Source organism: Myotis davidii, unplaced genomic scaffold, assembly GCF_000327345.1.
Source record: "Myotis davidii unplaced genomic scaffold, ASM32734v1 scaffold133, whole genome shotgun sequence".
NCBI lineage: Eukaryota > Metazoa > Chordata > Mammalia > Chiroptera > Vespertilionidae > Myotis > Myotis davidii.
The window spans coordinates 3,039,202-3,064,559 of record NW_006284732.1 but is presented as its reverse complement, the minus strand read 5'-3'; the positions used below and the strand labels follow the sequence as shown (position 1 = coordinate 3,064,559).

The window sequence follows — 25,358 nt, the reverse complement described above, 5'->3', positions numbered from 1 at the left end:
ACAGCTCTCAGTCTGTTCCATGCATCCATGGTTCTATTTCTATTTTGTTCACTAGTATTTGTTCATAGATTCCACACATAAGATTTTTGCTTAATCCTTTCACCTTTTTCACCCAACCCCAAACCCCTCCCCTCTGACATCTGTCAGCCTACTGTCTGTTATCTATGAGTCTGTTACTATTTTATTTGTTAGTTTCTTTGATTCATTAGATTCTACATATAAGTGAAATCATATAGTACTGTTTATTTTCTGGCTGGCTTATTTCACTTACATCAGGTCCTTCCATGCTGGTTTTCAGATTCTTTGTCTTTAATTTTTGCCATTTTAATTATTATGTGTCTTGGGGTGGGCCTCTTTGGGTCTACCTTGTTTGGGACTCCCAGTGCCTCCTGGACTTGTGTCTTTTTCCTTCACCAGTTTAGAGAAGTTTTCAGCCATTATTTCTTCAAATAGGTTTTTGATCCCTTGTTCTTTTTCTTCTTCTTCTGGTATCTCTATGATGCAAATGTTACGCTTCATGTTGTACCAAAGGTCCCTTAAACTATCCTCATTTCTAAAAATTCTTTTCCCTTTATTCTTGCTCTGATTGGGTGTTTGTTTCTCCTTGTCTTCCAAATTGCTGATTTGATCCTCTGCTTCATGTAACCTACTATTTATTTCTTCTAGTGTATTCTTCATTTCAGATATTGTATTCTTCATTTCTAACTGGTTCTTTTTTATGGTTTCTATGCTCTTTTTCATGCTGTTAAGTTCCCACTAAATTCTTTGAGCATACCTATAACCATTTTTTGGAATTCCATATCTGGTAAATTGCTTGCCTCCAAATCATATAGTTTTTTGTGGAGATTTCTCCAGCTCTTTCATTTGGGGCATGTTTCTTTGTCTCCCATTTTTGTTGCCTCTTTGTGTTTGTCCCTATGTATTAAGTCAATCTGCTATGTCTCTGTAGGGTGGCTTTAAGTAGTAGGTGTCCTGTAGGACCAATGGCGCACTTGCCTTGATCACATGAGCTGGGTGCTCCAGGAATGTCCCTTGTGCAGGGTATGTGAGCCTTCTGTTGTAATTGAATCTTGATTGCTGTTGGTCTGTTCATGTGTGAGAAGGACCCTCAGGCTGTCTGATTTTGAGGATTGACTCCAACCACAGTGTATGAGCTGCTGTGTAGGTGTTGATCACACAAAGCAGATTTTGCCTCAGTGTGGTCTGATGCCTCCTGAGATCTCCCTTTAGACATGCCACTTATGGAGCCAACCAGAGCCTGTTCAGATTTGTCTGAAGTCACTGGGTATATCTGTTCCTGGGCCTCTTGGTAGGGAGCTGGTGTAGGTCAATGCCAGACGTTGCCTGTGAGTGGCCCTGGGCATCCTGTTTGAAGTTACAAAGCCATCCACAGTTTGTGGTTGCCTCTGCTGGGCCTTGGTGTGCATGAAAATGACCAAACTTCACACCAAGGCTGGATTCCACCAGCACCAAGCCCAGGGACTGGTCAACAAAAGGCCCAGGGTACCCTAGATCCGCCTCTGATGGTACTCAAGTTGCATGAGTAGGTTCTCAGTGAATCACCAGGTAGGCGTGAGTGGTGTTTACCAGATTGAACTTTTTATTACTTGTAATTTTTAGTAGGTCATGGGGTCATGTTTTTCTGTGTAACCCATAACTTTCATCACATCTCTCATCAACTTTTAAAACTTTATAACAGCTTATTGAGACCCCTCAGAAGATAATGCCCTGCTGGCTTAGCCCTGCTCCTGGGTGGCAGAGGGCAGGCCAAATCCCTAGGTGCAGCTCCTTTTCTTCTTCTGTATTTGTTACATAGTTGCTTTGAGTTGCAGATCAGAGGCCTGCAGTGGCAGGCGGGAACGTTGGAGTCCTCCGTCACTGAAGCAAGCAAGCCTCATGTTCGCTTCAAGCTTCCTGGCTGCCGGCCGCCATCTTGGCTGGCAGTTAATTTGCATATTGCCCTAATTAGCCAAATGGAAGGGTAGCGGACATATGGCTAATTACCATGTTTCTCTTTATTGGATAGGATACTTCAGACAAACACTCCTAAGGCAAATGAATTACCAATGAGTTTCAGATTTATTGAGCTATTGATCACCTTTGATCTCTTAGACCCCTCACCCTTACCCTGGTGGGTGGCTGGGCACATCAGGCCAGGCAGAGCTCCTGGGCCAGTCACCTGGAGCCATAAGCATTTCTGTCTAATGCCTCAGTGTACCTTATATTCTCATTTTGAAATATTTTCTAAAAATGGTTGGTAAGCCCTAAATGGTTTGGCACAGTGGATAGAGCGTTGGCCTGTAGACTCAAGGGTCCCGGGTTCAATTCCAGTCAAGGGCATGTACCTTGGTTGCGGGCACATCCCCAGTGGGAGGTGTGCAGGAGGCAGCCGATCGATGTTTCTTTCTTATCGATGTTTCTAACTCTCTATATCTCTCCCTTCCTTTCTGTAAAAAATCAATAAAAATATATTTAAAAAATAAAAATAGAAATGGTTGGTAAGCCATTGGGTATAAGCAAAACTTCAAACTCAAAAAAATATGTCTACCCCGTCAACAGCCTCTTTTAGCATGAGTAGAATTTTAGTTATGAAAATTTTTTAAAAACAAAACGATATAAGCCTCCAAATTTTCATTCTACTCAAATACTGAGAGAAAACTTACTTTTAACTTGAGTATCATCCAGTGTTTTGTATTCTGTACTCTTAATTGCTAACTCCACACCATATCCAGATAAGTACATTTTCCGTGACGTTGGTTTCTATTCAAACACATTGATTAAAAAAAAGAGAGAGAGAAAATAATTACTCAAATATCTTTTTTTCATTTCAGTATAACTGTGTATTAGGATATTAGGGTAAATAACTAATAAAAAAGTATTTAAATCTCTGTAAAATTACTTGGGGGATATTTACACTCTCTCTAGCCAGTCTATCAAGGAACAAAATTTTGGTTGATGACAACTTCTTTACTTTCTAAAAACTTTGTCATGACTCTACTGTTTTAATTTCTCTTTTATGATGAAAATATATCTTATATTTTCTTACTTTACCCTGGTACCTTTCCCATCTCCCCCATGAGTTAATTAACAAGGATCTAATACAATCAAGTTTCAACAAAACTGTCCTGCTTTTGGGAACCACACAAGATTTGCTAAATCAGCAAATGGCATTCATCTGCTAGTTTTCTAGATGTAGAACAACTAGAGCAGTGGTTCTCAACCTTCCTAATGCCACGACCCTTTAATACAGTTCCTCATGTTGTGGTGACCCCCAACCATAAAATTATTTTCGTTGCTACTTCATAACTGTAATTTTGCTACTGTTATGAATCGTAATGTAATTATCTGATCTGCAGGATGTATTTTTATTGTTACAAATAGAACATAATTAAAGCATAGTGATGAATCACAAAAACAATATGTAATTATATATGTGTTTTTCCGATGGTCTTAGGCGACCCCTGTGAAAGGGTCGTTCAACCCCCAAAGGGGTCGCTACCCACAGGTTGAGAACCGCTGAACTAGAATGTTGCCAAAAGCAAATATTGGAAAGTAGAGACAAAGGAGACAAAAAAAACTCAGTGCTTGAACAGCCTGATTAAACTTTTCCCCATTGTTTCTCAATGACTAAAATATACCAAATGCCACAATTTTATATCTATTCTTGCCATAAAGGGTAACAATTGCCTAAAACTGAGTTATCTGAAGAATTTATAATCAGAATTTTGGTATCTCATATCCCCCTTCCAATAAAGGACAAATATTAAATGTACTTTATCAAGGAAGAGAAGTCACCATCTTTTGTCCAAAGGTAAGCAAGTTGAATGAATATATATAATATTGTTGAAGATGTTTAAGTTTCTTTATAGCTTCCGGACTGAAATTCTTATCAGTTGTGCTACAATCATTATTATTTGGCATATTCTTTCAAAGGTTAGGAAACCAGTTTAACCTAGCACTCAGCAAAGTTCCTTGAAAATGCTCTGTCTTTGCTTAATTCAGGTTTGCATAGGGGTAATTTGCAACCCTAAACATGACAGAGGAAGAGGCAGAAATCAGAGGGAAGGAGAATCTTAAGAACATACTACTATTCTTTTCATTCTCTTCTTTCCCCTCTAAACTTCTTCCCCAGTTTTAAAAATACTAAATATATTACCAGAGTGACTATTCCTGGACTTTTCTATTTAAAAATACGATGATGTAAGAATTAGTTTCAGATATGCAGACAAGTATCTAATACTGCTGCCCACACTAAAATTTTATTTGCTAATTTTTCAGGCATATGCTATAATGAAAGATAGCATGAGAAAACTAGGTTATTTATAATTATAGTAATCTGACAAAGTTGAAAATCTTTTAAAGTCTTTTCAATTTTACACAGCTCAATTTAAAAATACATTGTGACTGTCCACTCACAAAGACAATCAGTAGGTAGCTAAGTGAACCAAAGCTCTAAGTTCACATATTTTGTTATAGTTCATAAAAGAAATGTAATTGCACATAACCAATTTCCATGATCAGTTCTGGAGTATTATTAGTTCCTCAGTTATAAAGATAAATGTTTATTAAATCCATATTTACTCTCTCCATATGAAAATGTATTAATATAAAATTTGAATTGTAGTTTAATAAATTCAGATTTGCAAAGCAAAAATGCTCATAGGCTAAATCAACTGGTGAAAAAAAAATCTGTATTCTTCTATTTCTTCTTTCCCCACAAAAATGTATCTGTTCAGAAAGTATCATAGGTCTATTTTTATTAAAATTACATGTTGATTAGATTGACAATGTAACTATTTTGATTGCACAATATGTCTCTAATTAAATAGAAGGCTATAATTTGATGTTACAAAGTGCCCAGAGAGTTCCAGTATGATAAAGTAGCCAGTATGATTTTGCAGAAGTATACTTAATAGTCATATTCTCCAAAGAATAACTAGGGACACTGATTCTCAATAGATGAGTATGCCTTCTGGGGCCGTATTAGAATCACTTGGGAGACATTGTTTTAAAAAGATAAATATGTTTATCTTTTTCAATCTCCTAATTTCATTCCTATCCTGATATAATTGACATATAACACTATCTGAGTAAGTTATACAACATAATGTTTTGATATATATATATGTATATTATGAAATGATCACCACATTAAGTTTAGTTAACATCCATACCCCACATACAGTTTTTTTTATTGTGATGAGAACTTTTAAGATCTACTCTCTTAGGAACTTTCCAACATACAATATATTATTGTTAACTATAGTCACCATGCTGTACATTGCATTCCCAGATTTGTTTCCCTTATAACTGGCAATTACTTGGATTTGACACAAAAAAATAAAGGCAATAAAAGCAAAAGTACACAAGGGGAACCACATCAAACTAAAAATCCTTTGCAAAGCAAAGGAAACTAAAAATAAGGCAACCTATGCAATAGGGACAAATATTTGCAAATCACATATCTGATAAGAGGTTAATATCCAAAATATATAAGGAACTCATGCAACTCAATAGCAAAACAACCAAATAAAAACCCCAGTCCAATTCAGACAAAGGACCTAAATAAAAATTTTTCTAAAGGAAACACGCAAATAGCCAACAGGTACATGAAAAAATGCTCAATATCACTAGTTATTAGGAAAACGTAAATCAAAACTACAATGAGATATCACAATAGCTGTTCGAATGGTTGTTATTAAAAAAAGAGATAAGTTTTGGTGAGGATGTGGAGCAAAGGGAACCCTTGTGCACTGTTGGGAATAGAAATTGCTGTTGGCAGTATAGAAAAGAGTATAATGGCTCCTCAAACAATTAAAAATAGAGCTAAATAGAACTCTCATATACTCCAGCAATTCTACTTGTGAGTATATGTCACAAGGAAGTGAAAGCACTAGCTAGGAAAGATATACTATGCAACCCCATGTTTATTGCAGCATTACTTAAAATAGCGAAATATGTGAACAATCTATTTATCCATCAATGGATGAATGTATAAAGAAAATGTAGTGTGTGTATAAAATGGAATATTATTCAGCCTTAAAAAAGAATGAAATCTTGCCATTTGGGACAACATGAATGGACAGTGAGGGTATTGCACTAGTATGATAGTTGTGTTAGTTTTAAAAATCTTTAAATTACATTCCTAATGGGAATTATTATGTAAAATCTAGTAAGATCATGAAATGTATTTTTATACCCAAAATAATCTTAAATAAAACAAACATGTACCTGAACATAATGACGAAGAACATACAGAATTTCTCCATTTTGAGCTTTTTCAGACAATACTGTGTGAAATTTACTAAATGACCTGGTACCCATTTCTGCATAGAGAATAATCACTGGTAAGTTCTCTTTATTTGTAGGAAATTTATGATCCCCTTCAAAAAGATAAGGTCTGGGCCTGAAATAGAGAAAAAAAAACACAAAAAAGCAAAAAAAACCACACAAACTTTTAAAAGAACTGCAAGTAAAGAGCATATGAGAAATATATTATGACACTTTATAACAGGCGTCCTCAAACTACGGCCCGCGGGCCACATGCGGCCCACCAAAAACATTTATCCAGCCCGCTGGGTGTTTTTGCCGCTGCTGCCTGTCCTGCTTAGCAGCCAACTCGTCCCGGGCCCGCAGTGCGCATGTGTGGAATGTCTGAGGGACAGTGAACTGGCCCCCTGTTGAAAAAGTTTGAGGACCTCTGCTTTATAATTTACTAGAGGCCCGATGCATGAAATTCGTGCAAGAGTAGGCCTTCTTTCACGTGGCTGCCAACACTGGCTTCCCTCTGACACCTGGGACCCGGGCTTCTCTCGGCACCGGCTTCGTCGGGAAGGTCATCTGGTCTAATTAGCATATTATGCTTTTATTATTATAGATAGGAAAATATATATTTGCACACATATATTATCACAGGAAAAGAATTTAAATTTCCTGTGGCACTTCATGCACATAACTTCTAAGTCACAGAAAAAAAAGAAATTTGGTTAACCCAAAATTGAATATGAGTATTTTCTTTTCCAACAAGGTTCACATTCTTTAATCACTAACATATAATAGCAACATAGTTTTCAATTAAATAAAATTTGTATTTTCTTCAATTAAGATATAATTTTTATTATTATAGCTTATATTTCATTTTCAACTACTTAAAAAACAAAACAAAAGCACTATATCATACAAAGATTATTAGTACTTAATATAGGGTGGGATAAAAGTAGGTTTACAGTTGTAAGTACTTGAAACAGGGTTGATTCTTGTATTATTAATTATTGTATTATTTTTCACACAAACATATAAGTAACAATTCATTAAATCCTCAAGTGTAATCAAAGAAACATTAAAAAAGTGAAAAAGAGCCCTGGCCAGTGTGACTCAGTTGGTTGAGCATTGTCCCCACGTTCTGAAAGGTCACAGGTTTGATTCCCAGTCAGGGCACATGCCCAGGTTGGGAGCTCGATCCCTAGTCGGGATGCATGCAGGAGGCAGCCAATCGATGTTTTCCACCTCACATCAACGTCTGTCTGTCTGTCTGTCTCTCTCCCCCTTTCCCTTCTTCTCTCTCTAAAAAAAGAAAAAATCAATAATATCATATATTTAAAAAATTTAAGAAGTGAAAAAGAGCCCTGGCTGGTGTGGCTCAGTTGGTTAGTGTCGTCCTGATACGCCAAGATTGCAGGTTTGATTCCCAGTCAGGGCACATGCCCAAGTTGTGGGTTCATTCCCCGGTAGGGTAGCGTATGAGAGGCAACTGATCGATGTTTCTCTCCCACATCAATGTTTCTCCCTCCCTCTCCCTCTTCCTTCTTTTCTCTCTAAAATCAATAAAAACATGTCCTCAGATTTAAAAAAAAAGTGAAAAAGAATTTTAAACTAGATGAAATTATTAAAATCTTTCTCTTGCCCTAGCTGGTTTGGCTCAATGGATAGAGCACTGGCCTGTGGACCAAAGGGTTCCAGGTTCGATTCTGGTCAAGGGCATGTACCTTCGCTGAAGACTCCTCCCCTGCCCAGGCCCTGGTCAAGGCTTGTGCAGGAAGCAATCAATCGATGTGTTTCGCGCACATCAATTTTTCTCTCTGTCTTTCCCTTTCTCTTCCACTCTCCCTAAAAATCAATTGAAAAATGTCCTCAGGTGAGGATTAACTAACAAACAAACAAAATCTTTCTCATTAATTTCAACTGATAAGTTTGAACTCAAATGAGGCAAAGTTAAATGGCTTATCATTAAAATTTTGATTTTTATCAAATCAGTACTGTAGAAGTACATTTAGTAATTTTTTTTAAAAAAATTATTGGTTTTAGAGAGAAAGGGGGAGGAAGGGAGATGGGGAGAGAGAGACAGACAGACATTGATTTGTTGTTTCACTTAGTTATGCATTTATTGGTTGCTTCTTATATATGCCCTGACCAGGGGTCAAACCCACAACCTCAGCCTATCAGGGTGACACTCTAACTAACTGAGCTACCTGGCCAGGGCACATTTAGTAATCTATATAGGGTATCTTACATTTTGAAATTAGTACGAAAGAATGTTTTCAAATAATTTACTATTGGTAACTGGAAAGGCTGCTAATAAAACAATGCTAGTAAATTAATCTTGAATATAAAAGAAAAAATTAGTTCATCTACCAACTGTTCACGAATCATTACAGAAAAGTGCCTTCCTATACACATATACACATACCTTCCAAAGCCTGTTTCTATGAATAATTCAGAAACTGCTTGGATAGATCACAGGTTAAAAAAAATTAATCTACAGCTACAGAGAATTACTGGGTAAGAGGGAAAATAGTCTTTTTTTAAAAAAATGTTTTTATTGATTTTTTTAGAGAGAGAGAGAGTCAGAAACATTGATGAGAAAGATCAACTGGCTGCCTCCTGCACGCCCTCACTGAGCACTGAGGATCGAGCTCACAACCTGGGCATGTGCCACAACCAGGAATCGAACTGGCTACCTCCTGGTGCACAGGATGATGTCCACCCAACTGAGCCACACTGGTTGAGCAAAAATAGTCATTAAATCTGAAGAGATTACATTTAAAAATATAAATTTTCATTTATTAAATTCACTAAGATTATAAAGGGAATAATACAAATTAGCAGTGGCAAAAATATTAGAAATGTATTGCCTAAGATTCACGGGAAAAAAGGTATGAATCTAATACTATATATGGCTTCTGTCAGGCTAAGGAATTGATTTCATTCTAATTTACAAGCTAACAAGTTTGCCTTTTATTGTTTCATGGATACCGGGCAAAAGACCTGAGACTTCTAGTTCAGAAACAAAGAGCTTTACTACTCATGGCACACAAGCAGCATGAGTTTGTTTGCATCAGTTCCCTGTGGTCCTTACATTCTATGGGGGTGAAAATGGACCCACAAGAATGCTACACATGCTACTTCCCATAGTCATTTGTATGAAATACTTGGAAGAAATTTAAAAAAAGTTTTGAATAACATATTTAAAAAAAATGTCTATGTAATTGTTTTTATTATTAACTAGAGACCCAATGCACAAAATTCATGCATGGTAGGGTCCCTAAGCCTGGCCGGTGATCAGGGTCAATCTGCAGGGCAATAGGGGGTGGGGAGGGGGCGGTCTCTGCTGGCACCTGCCTTGGCTGGCCTGGGGCCTGCAGGCTGGGGGCAGTTCCTGCATTGAGCATCTGCTCCCTGGTGGTCAGTGTGCCTCATAGCAACTAGTTGTTCCACTGGTCATTCTGCCATTTGGTGGATTTGCATATTAGTCTTTTATTATATAGGATTTTCTGTTTCTAAGGTACACATTCAGTTTATATTTAAAGAGATATAGTCCATATAAATCCATAGGTTCCATATGTTTATTGTTTATATAAAACATACCTATATTTTATGGCATTCTGGTATAATTTATACTCTAAAGTCAAAAGCTAATTAAGACAAAATACTGAAAGTAGTTATATATTTTAGAAAAGGACTCAGACTCCCAGCCCATATATATTCAGTTTTTCAATACATAGCATATTCTTTATAATATCTTAGAATATTAAAATTTTGTATTATAAGAAATTTTGGCTATTTTGACCCTCAACTCTTTTCATAAAGCACTTCTTTCACTAAAGGCTTTCATTAATTTACCTTGAAGTAGCCTTCTTCAGCAGCTTTTTAATCTCATTAATTTTACAGGTGTGTTTCTTATGGATAACCACAAATGCATCACAACCATCTGGTGGTGGCTCATCAGCTGCAATCTAAGATTTCAAAGATTATATTTAGCTACAGTAATTCATAATTACAATATGATTTTAAAAACTCACATTACTTTGATTATAATAACTCATCAACTACTATTAAGTCATTGCTCTAATTAAAGTAAGAAATATCTATATGCAGGCAGAATTAAATATTTTAACAAAATCAACTTTATAGTAGAAATATGTGCTTCAAAGTAGTTGGAAAGTTTCATCAAATTAAAATTTTCTATATAGTTCATTTTAATGGTGACTTGTCCTCATAATAACCTTATCCCAAATAACTATAAAATTATATATCAATTATATTATAGTTAATGATAACAATAATAATAAAATCAATAATAAGCTATGGAACCAGATATGATAAGTGTGTAGATCCATTTGAATGGAAGATATTAACCCTAAGATAGATTCATGTACATTGTTAGCATGCTTCTTTGTCATAGATAGCTTGGGAATTTTTACATACCTGTTGAAACATCTGAATAGCTGGAGAGTATGCTCTTATAGAGAAAGCAAACTTTAAGAGATTGATATGTAAATTGTCTAAGAATTGTCCAGCTTTCTTCAGGATTAAGTTGTAATAAGAATAACCTGACTCTATAAAAACAATGCAAAAGAAAAGAATGTTAATATTTTTGTATTCAGCACATTGGCACATCTCTCTCACTGTAATGCTAAATTAATATCAAATAATCATATCTTTTTTTATTGTTTAAAGTATTACATATGTCTCCTTTTCCCTCTATTAACACCCCCCCAGCCACTCCCACCCCAAGGGCAGGCCCCCACCACCCCAGTGTCTGTGTCCATTGGTTATGCTAATATGCATGCATACAAGCCCTTTGGTTGATCTCTAACCCCTCCTCCCTTCCCTGAATCTTGTCTCTGGATCTATTTTTGTTCATCAGTTAATCCTATCTTTTTAAATATTTTTTATTGTTGATAATATTATAGATGTCTTCCATTGCTCCCCTCCTTCTGTCCAGCACCTTCTCAACCCCTCAGGTCTTCACAACCATATTGCCCATGTCCATGGGCTATGCATATCTATATCTATCTATCTATCTCCCTATCTCCCCCCCCTCTCTCTATATATATGTATGTATATATATGTATACACACACACACACACACACACACATATTAAAGTCCAGCAAACGGAATAGCAGAATGATCAGAACAACCAGAACGACCAGTGGCTATGACGTGCACTGTGGCAGCCAACCAGCCTGATCCAGTCTCCAATCAGCTCCCAACACCCGGATCGGGGGTGGGGCCAGCCAGCCAACCAACCGCAGCCCCTCCCCCACTGGCCCAGACCAATGGGCCTCCATTGGGGCTGGCCAGCCGGACCCCACCCGTGCACAAATTCATGCACCAGGCCTCTAGTAAGTATGTAAGTTTTTTGGTTTATCTCTTATCTCTCCACCCCTACATGGAGATAAGTCAGTTTCTTCCATGCCTCCATGCTTTGGATTAATCATATCTTAAGTTTGGTTATGGATGGTGTTAGAGAAAATAATCTCTATTTGAGTATGAACTTCATATGAATCTTCCAGTAAAGTCCAATAAATCAATATAAGTCCAGGTGAAAATAAACTTGCCATTGAGTATTATGCTAAGTGATGTCAGCCACACAGAGAAAGACAAGTATCACATGATCTCACTCATATGTGGGATCTAATCAACAAAATAAACTGATAAACAAAATAGATCCAGAGACACAGAAGCAGACTGATGGAACAGACTGATGAATCTCAAAGGGAATGCAGGGAGAGGTGGGGGTGGGAAGAGATTAATCAAATAACTTATATGCATATATGCATAGCCCATGGACACAGATAATAGTGTGGCAAAGGCCTGGGGGGGGGGACAGGTACAAGGTGGAGGGAGTCAATGTGGGGAAAAAAGGGACATCTATAATACTTTCAATAATAAAGATGAATTTTTAAAAATCTATTTGGGAGATGCTAGTGTATCAGACCAATTCTAAGAATAGCACAAAAAATTAAAGAATATGACTGTTAGTAGATCTTAAATTACATGTATGAATAGATTCAGCTGATATTTAGTACACACAACAGTGTAATTAGTGTGTCCAGAACACTGTAGGAGACTGAACTTGAACCAGACCTTAAAGAATAAGAGAAATGTCTTCTTGTCTGGAACAAACTAACTTGATACACTGATTCTCTCTTTTAAACTCACTCCAAAGATTTCAAAGGCAAAAAGAAGAAGGATGAATCCTACAATTTAATTAAAAAACTCTTGGACACTCCTGGGATGATAGAGATCATCTGAATAGGAGAGGGCAGAAGAGAATGGCAGCCTAGAGTTGAAGAGAGCCTGGTGGCACTAATAGGAATAGCAGGAATAATACTATCGATTTTCACCCTTTTCTCTACACTGCCCTGGGTATAATCATCGTCTGCAGTATTGCCATTGTGTCAGAAAACTGCAGTACCGTTCCACTGCCAGCAAGAGATGGTAAGGTAACAAGAGAGCAGCTCTAGAGTCAAGCTGGTACAGATATGTATAGGTTTGCCCATGGACACTCCTTGGTCATTTTTTCTCTCCTGAACTCCTTGGCACTGGGTTACCAACTCATGGAAACTTCTCATACAAAAAAGCAGAGTTGGGGTAGATCCAGAGCAGCTACCTATAGGATGTGAAAAGGGAGGACAAAAGAGAATATAGCACAGACACTCTACATCTGAGAAGAGGATGAGGATGCTGACTGGAAGAATATACTTTAGTCAGTGGTTCTCAACCTTCTGGCCTTTTAAATACAGTTCCTCATGTTGTGACCCAACCATAAAATTACTTCTGTTGCTACTTCATAACTGTAATGTTGCTACTGTTATGAATTGTAATGTAAATATCTGATATGCAGGATGGTCTTAAGTGACCCCTGTGAAAGGGTCATTCGACCGCCAAAGGGGTCGCGACCTACAGGTTAAGAACCACTGCTTTAGGTAAAGCAAAAGATTGGATTATTTGTTGCTATGTTTATTACTTGTTCAAAAGGTGCTGAACTCTTGATTCTCGGTTCCTCTTCTTCCCACAACCCATTCAGGATGCAGGTGTCTGGCCTTCTATGTTGCCCCATGAGAACTGGAGCTCAGAGAATCAGCACAAATGTATGGACACTGGTTACTGATTTTGCTTTGAATAGTAGTCTTTTGTCTCTGATCCAGGAGTCTTATGTCTTCTGTCAGCATCCATGAAACTAATCTGTTAGCTTGCAAGTAAGGTAAAACTCAGATCCTTTATACCACTTGACAGATTTGACATCAAAGATGGAATGTTAAGAGACATGGATTTTAGAGGAGAAAAGATCCATCCTATGGGCCAATTAACAGAATTTGAGGGAAATCCTTGTAAACTGATAGTGGACATGTTGACAAAATTGTATGGCCATCAGGAAGTAAATGGTCCTCCAATTTGTTGCCTATTAGTGAAATGAAAATAAGGAGGAGGTTACAGGCCAAGAACTAGGCAGCAGATTCAAAGGCATTTGCTCAAATGATGTCTTAGTTGTTAACTCTCCTCCATGCAAGTGGACTTCTTTACCAATTGTTCTGTCAGTTTCAAGTACACACTACTGTGACAACAAGTACAAAGACCTGTCTTGGGTTAGAGAAGGTTCTTCAAACAATAGAGATGCATTGTTACACTGAGTGAGAAAGGAAGGAAATTTGTGAACACTGTAGTCAGAAGGATTCAAAATCATTAAAACTTTAGATTGCTAGGCAGATGAGGAATGATGTACAAAACTTAGAATTACAACCACCTTATGATTCAACAAATCCTACAGTCTAACATACCAATCTTAGATCCTTTCTAAGATGACAGTAAAAAATCTCGGAATTATTGCAATGGATCCTGGCTGATAAAAAGCATCTACAGCATACTCAGGAGATTTCTCTTGGTAAGTTATAAAGTCTTTCAACTCTGATCCAGGAGTCTCATGTCTCATAACTGTCTGATGCTTGAAACTGTGGGAAGCTAAGTAGGGTAAGTAGGGTAAAAATCTTGGCCTCTTTATAGTTTTTGAGAAAAAGTTCAGAAATGAGATGACTAAAACAGGAAGCTATAAAAATTGTTCTGAAAGAACTGAAGAAAGAACAAGAAAAAATACTAGAAAATAGAGGCTAAATTAGAAGCAACACAAGAGTAATAAGATGTCATGGAAGACAGTAAAAAAAAAAAAACAGAGAAAAAGGGGAAATGTGAAGAAAAATAAATAGAGATAGAAAAAGAGCAGGAAACAGAAAACTCTCCAGAATTAAAAGGAGTAATGAAACTACATATCTTAGAATAAAGACTCAATGGTCAGCATGCAACCTTTTTGGTAAAACTCTAAAGTTAAAAATCTAAAGTACTAGTATATTTATTTACCCATTGGGACAGCATGGAGAGACCTGGAAAATATTATGCTAAGTGAAATAAGGCAATCTGAGAAAGACAAATAGCATACAATCTCATTTATTTATGGAATCTAATGAACAAAATGAATTGACCAACAAAGTGAGACCTAAAGCATGGAGGCATGGAACATAGCTTGATGTGGGGTTGGGGGGACAAGAAGAGATAAACCAAAGAACTTACATACTTTTATGCATAGCCCATGGACACAGGCAATAGGGTGGTGAAGACCTGGGGGGATGGGTAGGGATTGGGAGGAGGGAAGTAAAGGGGGTAGAAATGGGAGATATCTGTAATACTATCAATAATAAAAAATATTTTTTAAAAAAATCTGAAGTATAAAATTCACACATACACAGTTATGTATGTGAATAGCTCAATGCCATTATTCCCAGGAGTTATTTTTTTTAAATATATTTTTATTGATTTCAGAGGAGAGGGAGAGAGAGAGAGAAACATCAATGATGAGAAAGAATCATTATTCTGCACACTCCACACTGGGGATCAATCCTGCAACTTGGACATGTGCCCTGATTGGGAATTGAACCATGACCTCCTGGTTCATAGGTCAACGCCCAACCACTGAGCCACTCTGGCTGGACCACAGGAGTTATTTATGAGGCATCAACTAGAAAGCAAATTGTATATAATTAAGAAATAACTTCAAAATAAGCCTAATTAGGAGTTAAGATTTACAGAAGACTATGTAAATGTTGTATGCTCTGGCAATGTAGAACAATGTACCACCAACAAAAATGCAACAAAGGGAAAACTAAGGGGAAAGTAAAGTAAGCTCAGTTATTTCTATAAATATTAACTGGGAATAAAAGGATATCACTGAAGCCAACAAATCAAGTAGTAGAAGCTAACATATACTTAAGAATACAAAGATAGAGACTAAGAATATTTGTGAACAAAATCAGATGGTGGTGAGGGGAACACTAGCTATTTCACTACTACTTGTATGGTACTAAGACAATAACTAAAGAAAGTGGAGGTTAACAACTCAGGGGCTTCACATATTATCCCTTTGGCATGAAATGCTGGAGGGTAGAGAGTGCATGTTTGGCTATCTCCTATTCAGCAAACCTTAGTTTAAATATATGAAGCCCTATGTTCAATAGCGCAATTTACAATAGCTAAGATTTGAAAAGTGCCCATCAGATGAGTGGATAAAAAAGATGTGGTACATTTACACAATGGAATACTATGCAGCTGTAAAGAAGGAACTCTTACCATTTGCAACAGCATGGATGGACTTGGAGAGCATTATGCTAAGCAAAATAAGCCAGGGAAAGATTACCACATGTTCTCACTCGTATTGAAATTAATGAACAAAAATAAACTGATGAACAAAATAAACACAGAGACAAAGAACCATGGAACAGACTGATGAATTTCAGAGGAAAGGCGGGAGTGGGGATGGGGGAGAGATTAACAGGAGAACTTTTATGCATATATGCATAGCCCATGGACACAGACAATTATGTGGTGAAGGCCTGGGAGGGGCGAGTGCCAGGTGGAGGGGGTCAATGGAAAAAAAATGCAAAGGGGACACCTGTAATACTTTCAATAATAAAGTTTTTTTTTTTAAAAAACGTCATTTGCTTTGGAAGAGTTTTCCAAGTCTAGATTCTATTACATACTCTGACAGAACTCTACATCAAGCATGTCAAACTCGCGGTCAGCGGGCCCCATGCCTTGGCCTGCCGGCCGCTAGTTTGACATGCTGACTCTACACTATCTCTGGTTCAAATCTCAAAAGTGTAATTGAAAATTAATTGTATAATTATGTTTAATGCTGTTCTTCCCATTAAGCTATAAACTATGAAAACAAATATTTTCTAGACTTTCAATTGTACCTTTTTTACTCCTAGCATATAAAACAGGCAGTCAATACATTTCTAGAATTAATATTTAAGAAATGAATAGGTCTCTTCATTGTAGGCAATAATACATTGCTAATCCAGTAATTTTATTTTATTAATTAATTTTTACAAGCAAAAGCTCACTCATATGTGAAACCTAATGAACAAAATAAACTAACAAACAGAATAGAAACAGACTCATAGAGAACACACTGACAACAGAGTGTTACAGTATAACTAGCTAGTTATTAAATAGTAGTAAGAGGAAGAAAGCAAAGACCATTGTAAGCATGGTCTTCACCAGGAGCTGCAACTTCACATTCCCCAGGGAGCCACAGGTCCATTCCTTGCACATCACTGGGGAAAGGGATCAAACAAAGGGAAGATGGGCACATGCACAGTGAAGTCGGGGTAACATAGGGAAGGTGCTTGCCTGTCTTAGCCCGGGAAACAAAGCTTATTGGCTAGAAGGGCAGAGCCACTGCAAGCATGAGAAATCCTAATGTGTTAAGTGTTAAGCTCCTAGTTATAACCCCGAGACAAAGAGTTCTCACTCTCTTGCTCCTCCTGCTTTGCTCCTGCTTCCTTGCACTTATTTGCTCCATGACCCACGCTAGCCTGCCATGTGGCTCTAGAGCAGTGATTCTCAACCTTGGCTGCACATTACAATCAAATGGGAATCTTTTTAAAATCCTGATTTCTGGGCCTCATCCTCCGGAAATTCTGTTTCTTTGTTACTAATGTTGTGGCCCCACCCCATAACAAAGAAACAATTTCCGGAGGATGAGGCCCAGAAATCAGGATTTTAAAAAGATTCCCAGGTGATTCTAATGTGCAGCCAAGATTGAGAACCACTGCTCTAGAAGCACATGCAATGGACTGCAGCTGGGAAGACAAGCTATGCTAGCTAGATGGGGATTGGACTGTCCTTTAATAGGGAGCAACGGCTCTGGGCAATGGCTTTGATATTAGCTCTGTTGAAGACACAGCAGGACTTCTTCCATGGCGAAATGGAGATGGGACCTCCGGAGGGAAACCCTCTTAATGTTACATCATCAATAGAGCTTTCTATATACCTCATCCTCCCGTGGGAGCCTCATGAAATTCTTATTCTCTCAGCACCCCAAGAGCTCACCAGTAACAGGTAGGGACACAGAGGACACACCACAGATAACAAGAGGGAAGAGGGGGTTCATGGCTGGGAGAAAAAGGTGAAGGGATTAGGCAAAAATAAAAACCCAAATCCTCATAAACAAAGACAACAATGTTGTGATTACCAAAGGGAAAAGGGGTTAAGGGGAGGTATAAGAGGGTACAGGGGATAAAAATGGAGATGGAAGGAGACTTGACTTGGGGTGGTGAATACATAATATAATATACAGATGATGTATTATAGAACTGTATAACTGAAACCTATATAATTTTATTAACCAATGTCACCCCAATAAATTCAATTTAAAAAACTTATTTAGAAAGTCACAGAAGTAGAAGAAGTGAGCCATAGACGAAATGGGCTCAGGAAACAAGTTACAGAGGCAAAAAAAGACCCTTAGAGCTCAGAAGAAAGAGAAGTCAAGGAAAAGATGCCTGGGGAAGAGGAAGATGCTCAGGCATGCCAGGTGTGTACTGAACATATTGGGGGAATACTTTGAAAAGTATATGACTGTTTAATGACTATACTGTACACCTGAAACTAATATAAAATACTGATTATAAACTGTACTTGAAAATTAAAAAACTGAAATGATCTTTACAAAGACATAATAGCTATAGAACCAACAAGAAAATAGCTAAAATTAATGAATAATATAACTTAAATAAAACTACATCAGTCAAAAGGGTTTTAGTCACCCATGAAAACAGAGAAGAGTCAACAAAAATAAATGTAAGTAGTGCCTGAAAACAGACATCAAATTCTGTCAAGGTCACTAGTAAGGTTGTCTCTAATATAGTGATAGATATAGGACTCAGCTGTTTAGAAAAAATAAACACTAATTTAGGCTTAATTTACAAGTTCATCCCAATCAAGAGATAGATGCATTGGACTATTTCAGCTGATGTTTTAAAATAACTAAATCCTTGCTCACCAACAAACCTCTTAATAATTTTACCCTTTCAATAGCCTTCCTTTATCCACAACTTCACCTTTTACCCGAATTTGGCCAAATGGCAATACACATACATCACACTAATCTTAAAAAAAAAGAAAAGAAAAAGCAGCAGCCTCACAGTCAACTTCTGATTCATCTTATTCACTTCATACTTGATCTTGAAAGACTGAACAATACCTATTTCTACATACTCACCCCTACTCATTCCTCAATCTACTGTAGTTTATTTTAAACAATATATTTTTATTGATTTCAGAGAGGAAGGGAAAGGACAAGATATAGAAACATCAATGATGAGAGAGAATCATTGATTGGCTGCCTCCTGCATGCCCCCAACTGGGGATGGAGCCTGCAACCCTGGGGCATGTGCCCTGACCAGGAATTGAACAGTGACCACCTGGTTCATAGGTCAATGCTCAACCACTGAACCACACTGGCTGGGCAACCTACTGTAGTTTTGATTATTATAACAGTGAAATTGCTCTCACCAACATCACCAAAACTTTTCTGTTGTTAAAGCTTAATATGCATATTACTTGATCCGTCTATAGCATTTGATAACATCTATCATTTACCATCTAATATTCTCCTGGCTTTCATGACATCACATTTTCTAAGTTTTCACCTATTCCCACGGGTATTCCTTAGACCAGTGGTTCTCAACCTTCCTAATGCCACGACCCTTTAATACAGTTCCTCATGTTGTAGTGACCCCCAACCATAAAAGTATTTTCGTTGCTACTTCATAACTGTAATGTTGCTACTGTTATGAATTGTAATGTAAATATCTGATATGCAGGATGTATTTTCATTGTTACAAGTTAAACATAATTAAAGCATAGTGATGAATCACAAAAACAGTATGTAATTATATATGTGTTTTCCGATGGTCTTAGGCAACCCCTGTGAAAGGGTCATTCGACCCCCAAAGGGGTCACGACCCACAGGTTGAGAACCGCTGCCTTAGACTCTATTGGGTGTTTGTTCTCTGGTTTAACATCGTCCTCTGGTTCAACATCGGTGTTATTCAGGGTTCTGCCCTGGGGACATATTTTTTCTCATTCTATACCTTCTCTCTATAACTTCAATTACTCTCTTGATATTGACAACTCCCCAAATCTACACTTTAGCCTAGTTTTTTTTTTCTAATTTTTTATTAGCTAAAGTAGACTAGATTGCTTACTCATATATCAGCTTACTGGATATTTTCACTTGGATATTCCACAGGCATTTCAAATGTAATACATCCAAACTGGAATCATCGTCTTATCCAAAACCTGATTCTCAGTTACAAGTAACTGAGTTAGGAATATCATAACAAAATAGTATCATAAAATCTTTTCCATTAAAATATAAAAGCAACTTTAGTGTAGACACTATTAAAATATTCAAGGACTTTGAGAATGAGAACCTTATATGCTGAACACATGAAGAAATAAAAATAAATAAGGACTTTGGAGTCAAGTAAACCTTCACTGACATTCCCAACTCACCATACAAAACTACATAGGTTAGCTAACTGATGCCACTTTAATCTTCAGGCATAAATATAAAACTCTGTGGCAGAACTATGTGAAATGTTTTTAAAAACAGGCAAGTCAATGATTAAAAAGTCTTAATTTACTGGCACATAATGTAAAGTGTTCTCATTAAATGGCATGAAACTAGCACCTACACTCAAAGTGTTAAAATGTTCAGTATTTACAACTTGTTTAATCAAGGAGATTATCAGAATTATTCTTCAGTAAAGAGTATTTAGAGGGTCTCATGAAGATTCAACAACCTAAAAAATTACAAGTCATCAAGGATTTGAAATATTTCCTCTAGAATAACATCTTGAAGACAAATCTGGTAAAACCTGATAGTTGTTAACATACTTCATTCCTCACATACTCCATTCTTTCCCACACCCAACAACGTAGAAATAATGCAACATACCCATTTCACTCTCACCATTATAAATAAGCTCAACAGAGTCATATTTTCAGTGTAATTCTTATTTAATAGAATTCATTTTAAATTCAACCCTCGCATATACATGCCTCCTACAACATAAGCTGGAAGTAGAACTTCGGTATTCCTGAGCTTGTATGCCAACTTTTTTTTTTTTAACTATACTTTATTGATTTTTTACAGAGAGGAAGGGAGAGGGATAGAGAGTTAGAAACATCGATGAGAGAGAAACATCGATCAGCTGCCTCCTGCACACTCCCCACTGGGGATGTGCCCGCAACCAAGATACGTGCCCTTGACCGGAATCGAACCCGGGACCCTTGAGTCCGCAGGCTGACGCTCTATCCACTGAGCCAAATCGGCTAGGGCTGTATGCCAACTTTTTAATGATCTCCCACCAGATTGTCCAGGTATTTCATTTCATTTAGCTATAAAATATGCTGATATATCTAAGCAACTTGAAATAATAGTTCAATATTTACAAGAATAATTTTCAAGATAGCTTCTTTAATGAAAAATGGTGCTGAATAAGGCATAAAGTATGTAGTGAGAACAATAGGTTTGGGATAGATATACTGTGAATTTTAAATGAGTGTCTGGAAGTGGTAGATTTTTTAACTATCATGAAAACTTGTCATATTATTTTAGCCTTTTTCTCTTTACCTCAATTCGCAAAACTAAAATTACCAGAACAAATACAAAGTCAACAATTTCCCAATCATTTGAAAATAGACTTCTAAGTGGTCACAGTTCCTCTGTGCATTCCACTCCTGCCACTTTTCTCCCTTCTTCACCACCAGGCTAAATCCTATCACCCAAATTCAATTCCTGCATTCACCATTGGAAAGGCTGTCCGGGTGTCTCAGAAATATTGACTAAGTACCTTTTTTTTATACATTATCATATATCCCTCCTAAAGCTCTTATCACCTCATAGAATACCTAGCTGTTTTGCTGTCTTCTGCATTGTATTATGGCGGTGCAAATAACATGTCGCATTTATTCATTTTTATATTCCCTGTATCTAAAGCAATACCTAGCTTCTCTTGACTCAAATGATTATTAAATAATGAATTGAAGTAAACATTTTTTGAGAGTGCAAATTACTTGTTTTTGGAAAGAGTTCATTTTAAGATATCATCAAAGGCATGTCTGCTCTATTTTTGAAACCTAGCTCATGAAATCATAAAATTGTTGAACTTCACCATCACATGAGCTAAATAGTCTCCAATAAATGAACACTTAAAACATTTTAAACTGTTCTTTACCTTACATTTATTCAGGAATAAAATAATAAACTAATTACTGTAGTAAGATGCTTTCTCTAAGTCTAAAAGGCTAAAGAATTCCCTCCTGAGTGATTCCAAGTTAATATCATTATATTCTTTGTAGAGACAGGAAAATAACCATTCTTTATAAGCAACCTTTTAGCCTCTGCTGCTAAAACCTAAATTCAGTTTATTAAATCTACTGACCTTCCCTAAGAAACACATTAGTAAACACTTGTTCATTCTAAAGATACAAGTATATATAAATAGATATATAATCTCATATATATTTAAAAAGTAGAAATGCCTAACTCCATTTTCTAGACAGTGAAATGAAAGCATACTAGTTCCCTGATTTTTGATGGTAAGTATTGAAAATCTCTTGAAAAGTTTGAGTATTTTGGCAAAAAAAAATCAATATTACTATATGCAAAACTAATACTATTTCAAATAAATCTACGTAAAAAGCAAAACAATTAAAAAATTTGTTTCTTCTTGATTATAATAAATTATGCAAACATTGCTAATTATATATTTTTTTAAATCCTTGCCTGAGGATTTTTTTTTAATTGGTTTTTAGAGAAAGAGAGAGAGGAAGGGAGGAAGGGGAAAAGGGAGGGAGGGAGAGAGAGAGATATCGATGTGTGAGAGAAACATCGATCAGTTGCTCTTGTACATGCCCAACCGGTGATCGAACCCTAAACCTAAGATGTGCCCTGATCAGAAATCGAACCTACAACCTTTTGGTATATAGGATAATGCTCTAACCAGCTGATCTATCTGGCCAGGGCTGAGCTTTCTTATATTAAAGAATTAAAGGTTTATATTTTTGGAAATGGATGCTTAAAACAGTTTTCATTAAAACATCTTTCAAACTTAATATTCAGATTTATTAATCCCATTAAGCATTTATACTTAACCTTTATCATTAAATATATCCAAAGTGTGCACATAAATACAAATCTTACTAGTTAAAATATGCACATGACATACCTCTTTGCTTATAAATTGCTAATTCTTTTACGGTGTCCAAAAACTGCCAAAATTTTTCATTACTTTCTTCTGCCATAAATTCACTATTAAAAAATAAAAGTAAACAGTTAATAAATGAAAATAAAAAAGTGGTTTAGATACTACTAACTATACTTTAGAACCAAATTATAACTTATGGTAAAAACAAACAAACAAAACAAACAAACACAATTAATGTCAAGTTGCTGATTTCTATTTATCATAATGCAGAAAGAGAGCAAATTGATGATTCTTACCTGAGATATCATTCTCAACTACAGGTACATACTCATGACCAGAACAGACTGCATAAAAAATTATTTTTGGTTTTTCCTCATTATTAGCTACAACTAAATTATGGATTATTTATTTTGTTTCCCCATGTGAAATAGTACTAAGAAGTATAATTTTAAAGTAATGAAAAAAGTATTTTTTTTAAAAAAAGTAAAAAAAACAAAAAACTGCCTGTTTTGCACAAAAACTGGTTTTATGAACACTTTTAAAATCATGTATAATTTTCAATTAGCTACTTATTTGTGCAGACAATTTTTTATTATTTAAAACAGATAATATATTCATAAAAATTAATAGGAAGTTGATGTATTGCATTGGGTATTTGGCCTTGAAGCCTAAAGAAACTTCCATTTTTATCCAGACGGTAGGTAAAAAAAAAAAAAAAAAAAAGGCCAAAGCCAATAAAACCTTTTGGAAATAATGAAATAAGTGAAAGGCTATTCACTCCTATTTAGAACAAAGCACAAAAAACCTGAAACAAATAGATTTAACTATTTAAACTAGAAAGGAAACAGTCACCAAACAGATGGTAAAGATTCTTTGTTAGTAGTCCTCCCTCCCTCTCTCTCTCTCCACGCCTCCCTTAGTAAACTTAAACTAGCATGTAATATAAATGGAAAGTATTTAGGGCATCAAACACACATGCAGAGGAACTAATTCTTGTGAATCTGAGATGGTCACTAAATGGAGAAAAGGAGGTCGATAAAACTGATTAATCCATCAACATAAACATGGCAAGCATATAAAATTCTGTTTTATTTTATATATTTATTAAATTGATTGGGGTGACACCGGTCAACATGAAGCATAGAAGTTTAAAGCATTAAGTAACTTCAAAACAATTCTTGTTATTAATGGCGTCCAACTCACAATGGCATTAAAAAAAAAAGAAGATAAAAGCAGAGGAAACAACTGGAACACTAAACAGAATATACCTGAAAAGGGCAGGGATGCTACAAAATCGTAAGTAAAGTGAGGAGCAACACTTAATACCTAATTGACTTGACCAAACAACTGCAGGCATGCTCATACTGTGCAATAATAGATAAAAGACTTCCTCCATATGCCAGAATTTGTACATCTAAGCATGAACCTTCAAAGTGATTACCTTAAGAAAATATTCACTTACACTCATTTACTCAATATATATCACTGCTCTAAGCACTTTTGGAACTATTCAGGAATTACTTTTAGGAGCAAAATGCCAGTAACTCATCATTAATCTCAGAGAAGTAAATATCCTTGAGAGCCCTCTAAATCAGCTCCTCACCTTCCGAAAGATATTATCTTTGGTCAAAGTTTTAAAAAGAGAATAACCAAAGTAATCTTGAGAAAGAAGAACAAAGCTAGAGAAATCATGCTGCCTAATTTCAAACTATATTACAAAGTTATAATAATCAAAACAGTATGATACTGGCATAAAAAAAACAAACAGATCAATGGACCAGAACTGAGAGCCAAGAAATAAGCCCAGGCATATACAGGGGTAGGCAAAAGTGGATTTACAGTTGTGAGTATGCTAAACAGAGTTTATTCTTATATTATTATTAATTATTATATTATTTATATTACAACTATAAACCTACTTTTGCCAACCCTTGTATGGTAAGCTAACTTATGACAAAGGAGCCAACCAAAGGGAAAAGAACAGTCTCTTCAATTAGTGATGTTGGGACAACTGAACAGCCACTCACAAAAGAATGAAACTGGATCACTGTTTTACCCCATACACAGAAATTGACTCAAATGGATTAAAGACTTGAACATAAAACATGAAACCATAAAACTTCTAGAAAAGGGAGAAAACCAAGATGGCGGCATAGGTAAACACCGGGGATTGCTGCCTAGCACAACCACTTCAAAAATACAACTAAAGGACGGAACAGACATCACCCAGAACCACAGGAAGGCTGGCTGAGGGGAAGTTCTACAACTGGAAGGAAAGAGAGAGGCATGCCGAGACTCAGAGGAGGCGCAGTGCGGAAGTGAAATACTAAGGTGCGGAGTGCGCGCGGAGTGGGCTGGCGGCTGAGGGCGTGGTTGTCTGTTTCAATCGGGAGGGAGTCTCAGACTCTGAGCTCCAGATCGGGGAAAGTCTCTAGAGACCCAGACTCAAACGGGAGAAGCGGGACTGTCTGGCATCGGTAGGGTCTCAAGGGCAGCTTTCTCTCTGAGGTACTCGCAGAGG

At 36.5% G+C, this 25,358-nt stretch overlaps 1 protein-coding gene across 1 annotated transcript in view; it reads right to left on the bottom strand.

The window, feature by feature from the left end:
- The window catches only part of UGGT2 (UDP-glucose glycoprotein glucosyltransferase 2), a 159,004-nt gene that overhangs the window by 130,471 nt on the left and 3,175 nt on the right, over positions 1-25,358 (bottom strand). The window contains exons 2-6 of the mRNA XM_015557528.1: positions 22,859-22,949; positions 10,705-10,835; positions 10,120-10,232; positions 6,232-6,406; positions 2,664-2,760 (exon numbers count right to left, since the gene is read on the bottom strand). Of these exons, the coding sequence (XP_015413014.1) occupies positions 2,664-2,760; positions 6,232-6,406; positions 10,120-10,232; positions 10,705-10,835; positions 22,859-22,949 (607 nt within the window). The remainder of the gene's footprint in view (positions 1-2,663; positions 2,761-6,231; positions 6,407-10,119; positions 10,233-10,704; positions 10,836-22,858; positions 22,950-25,358) is intronic.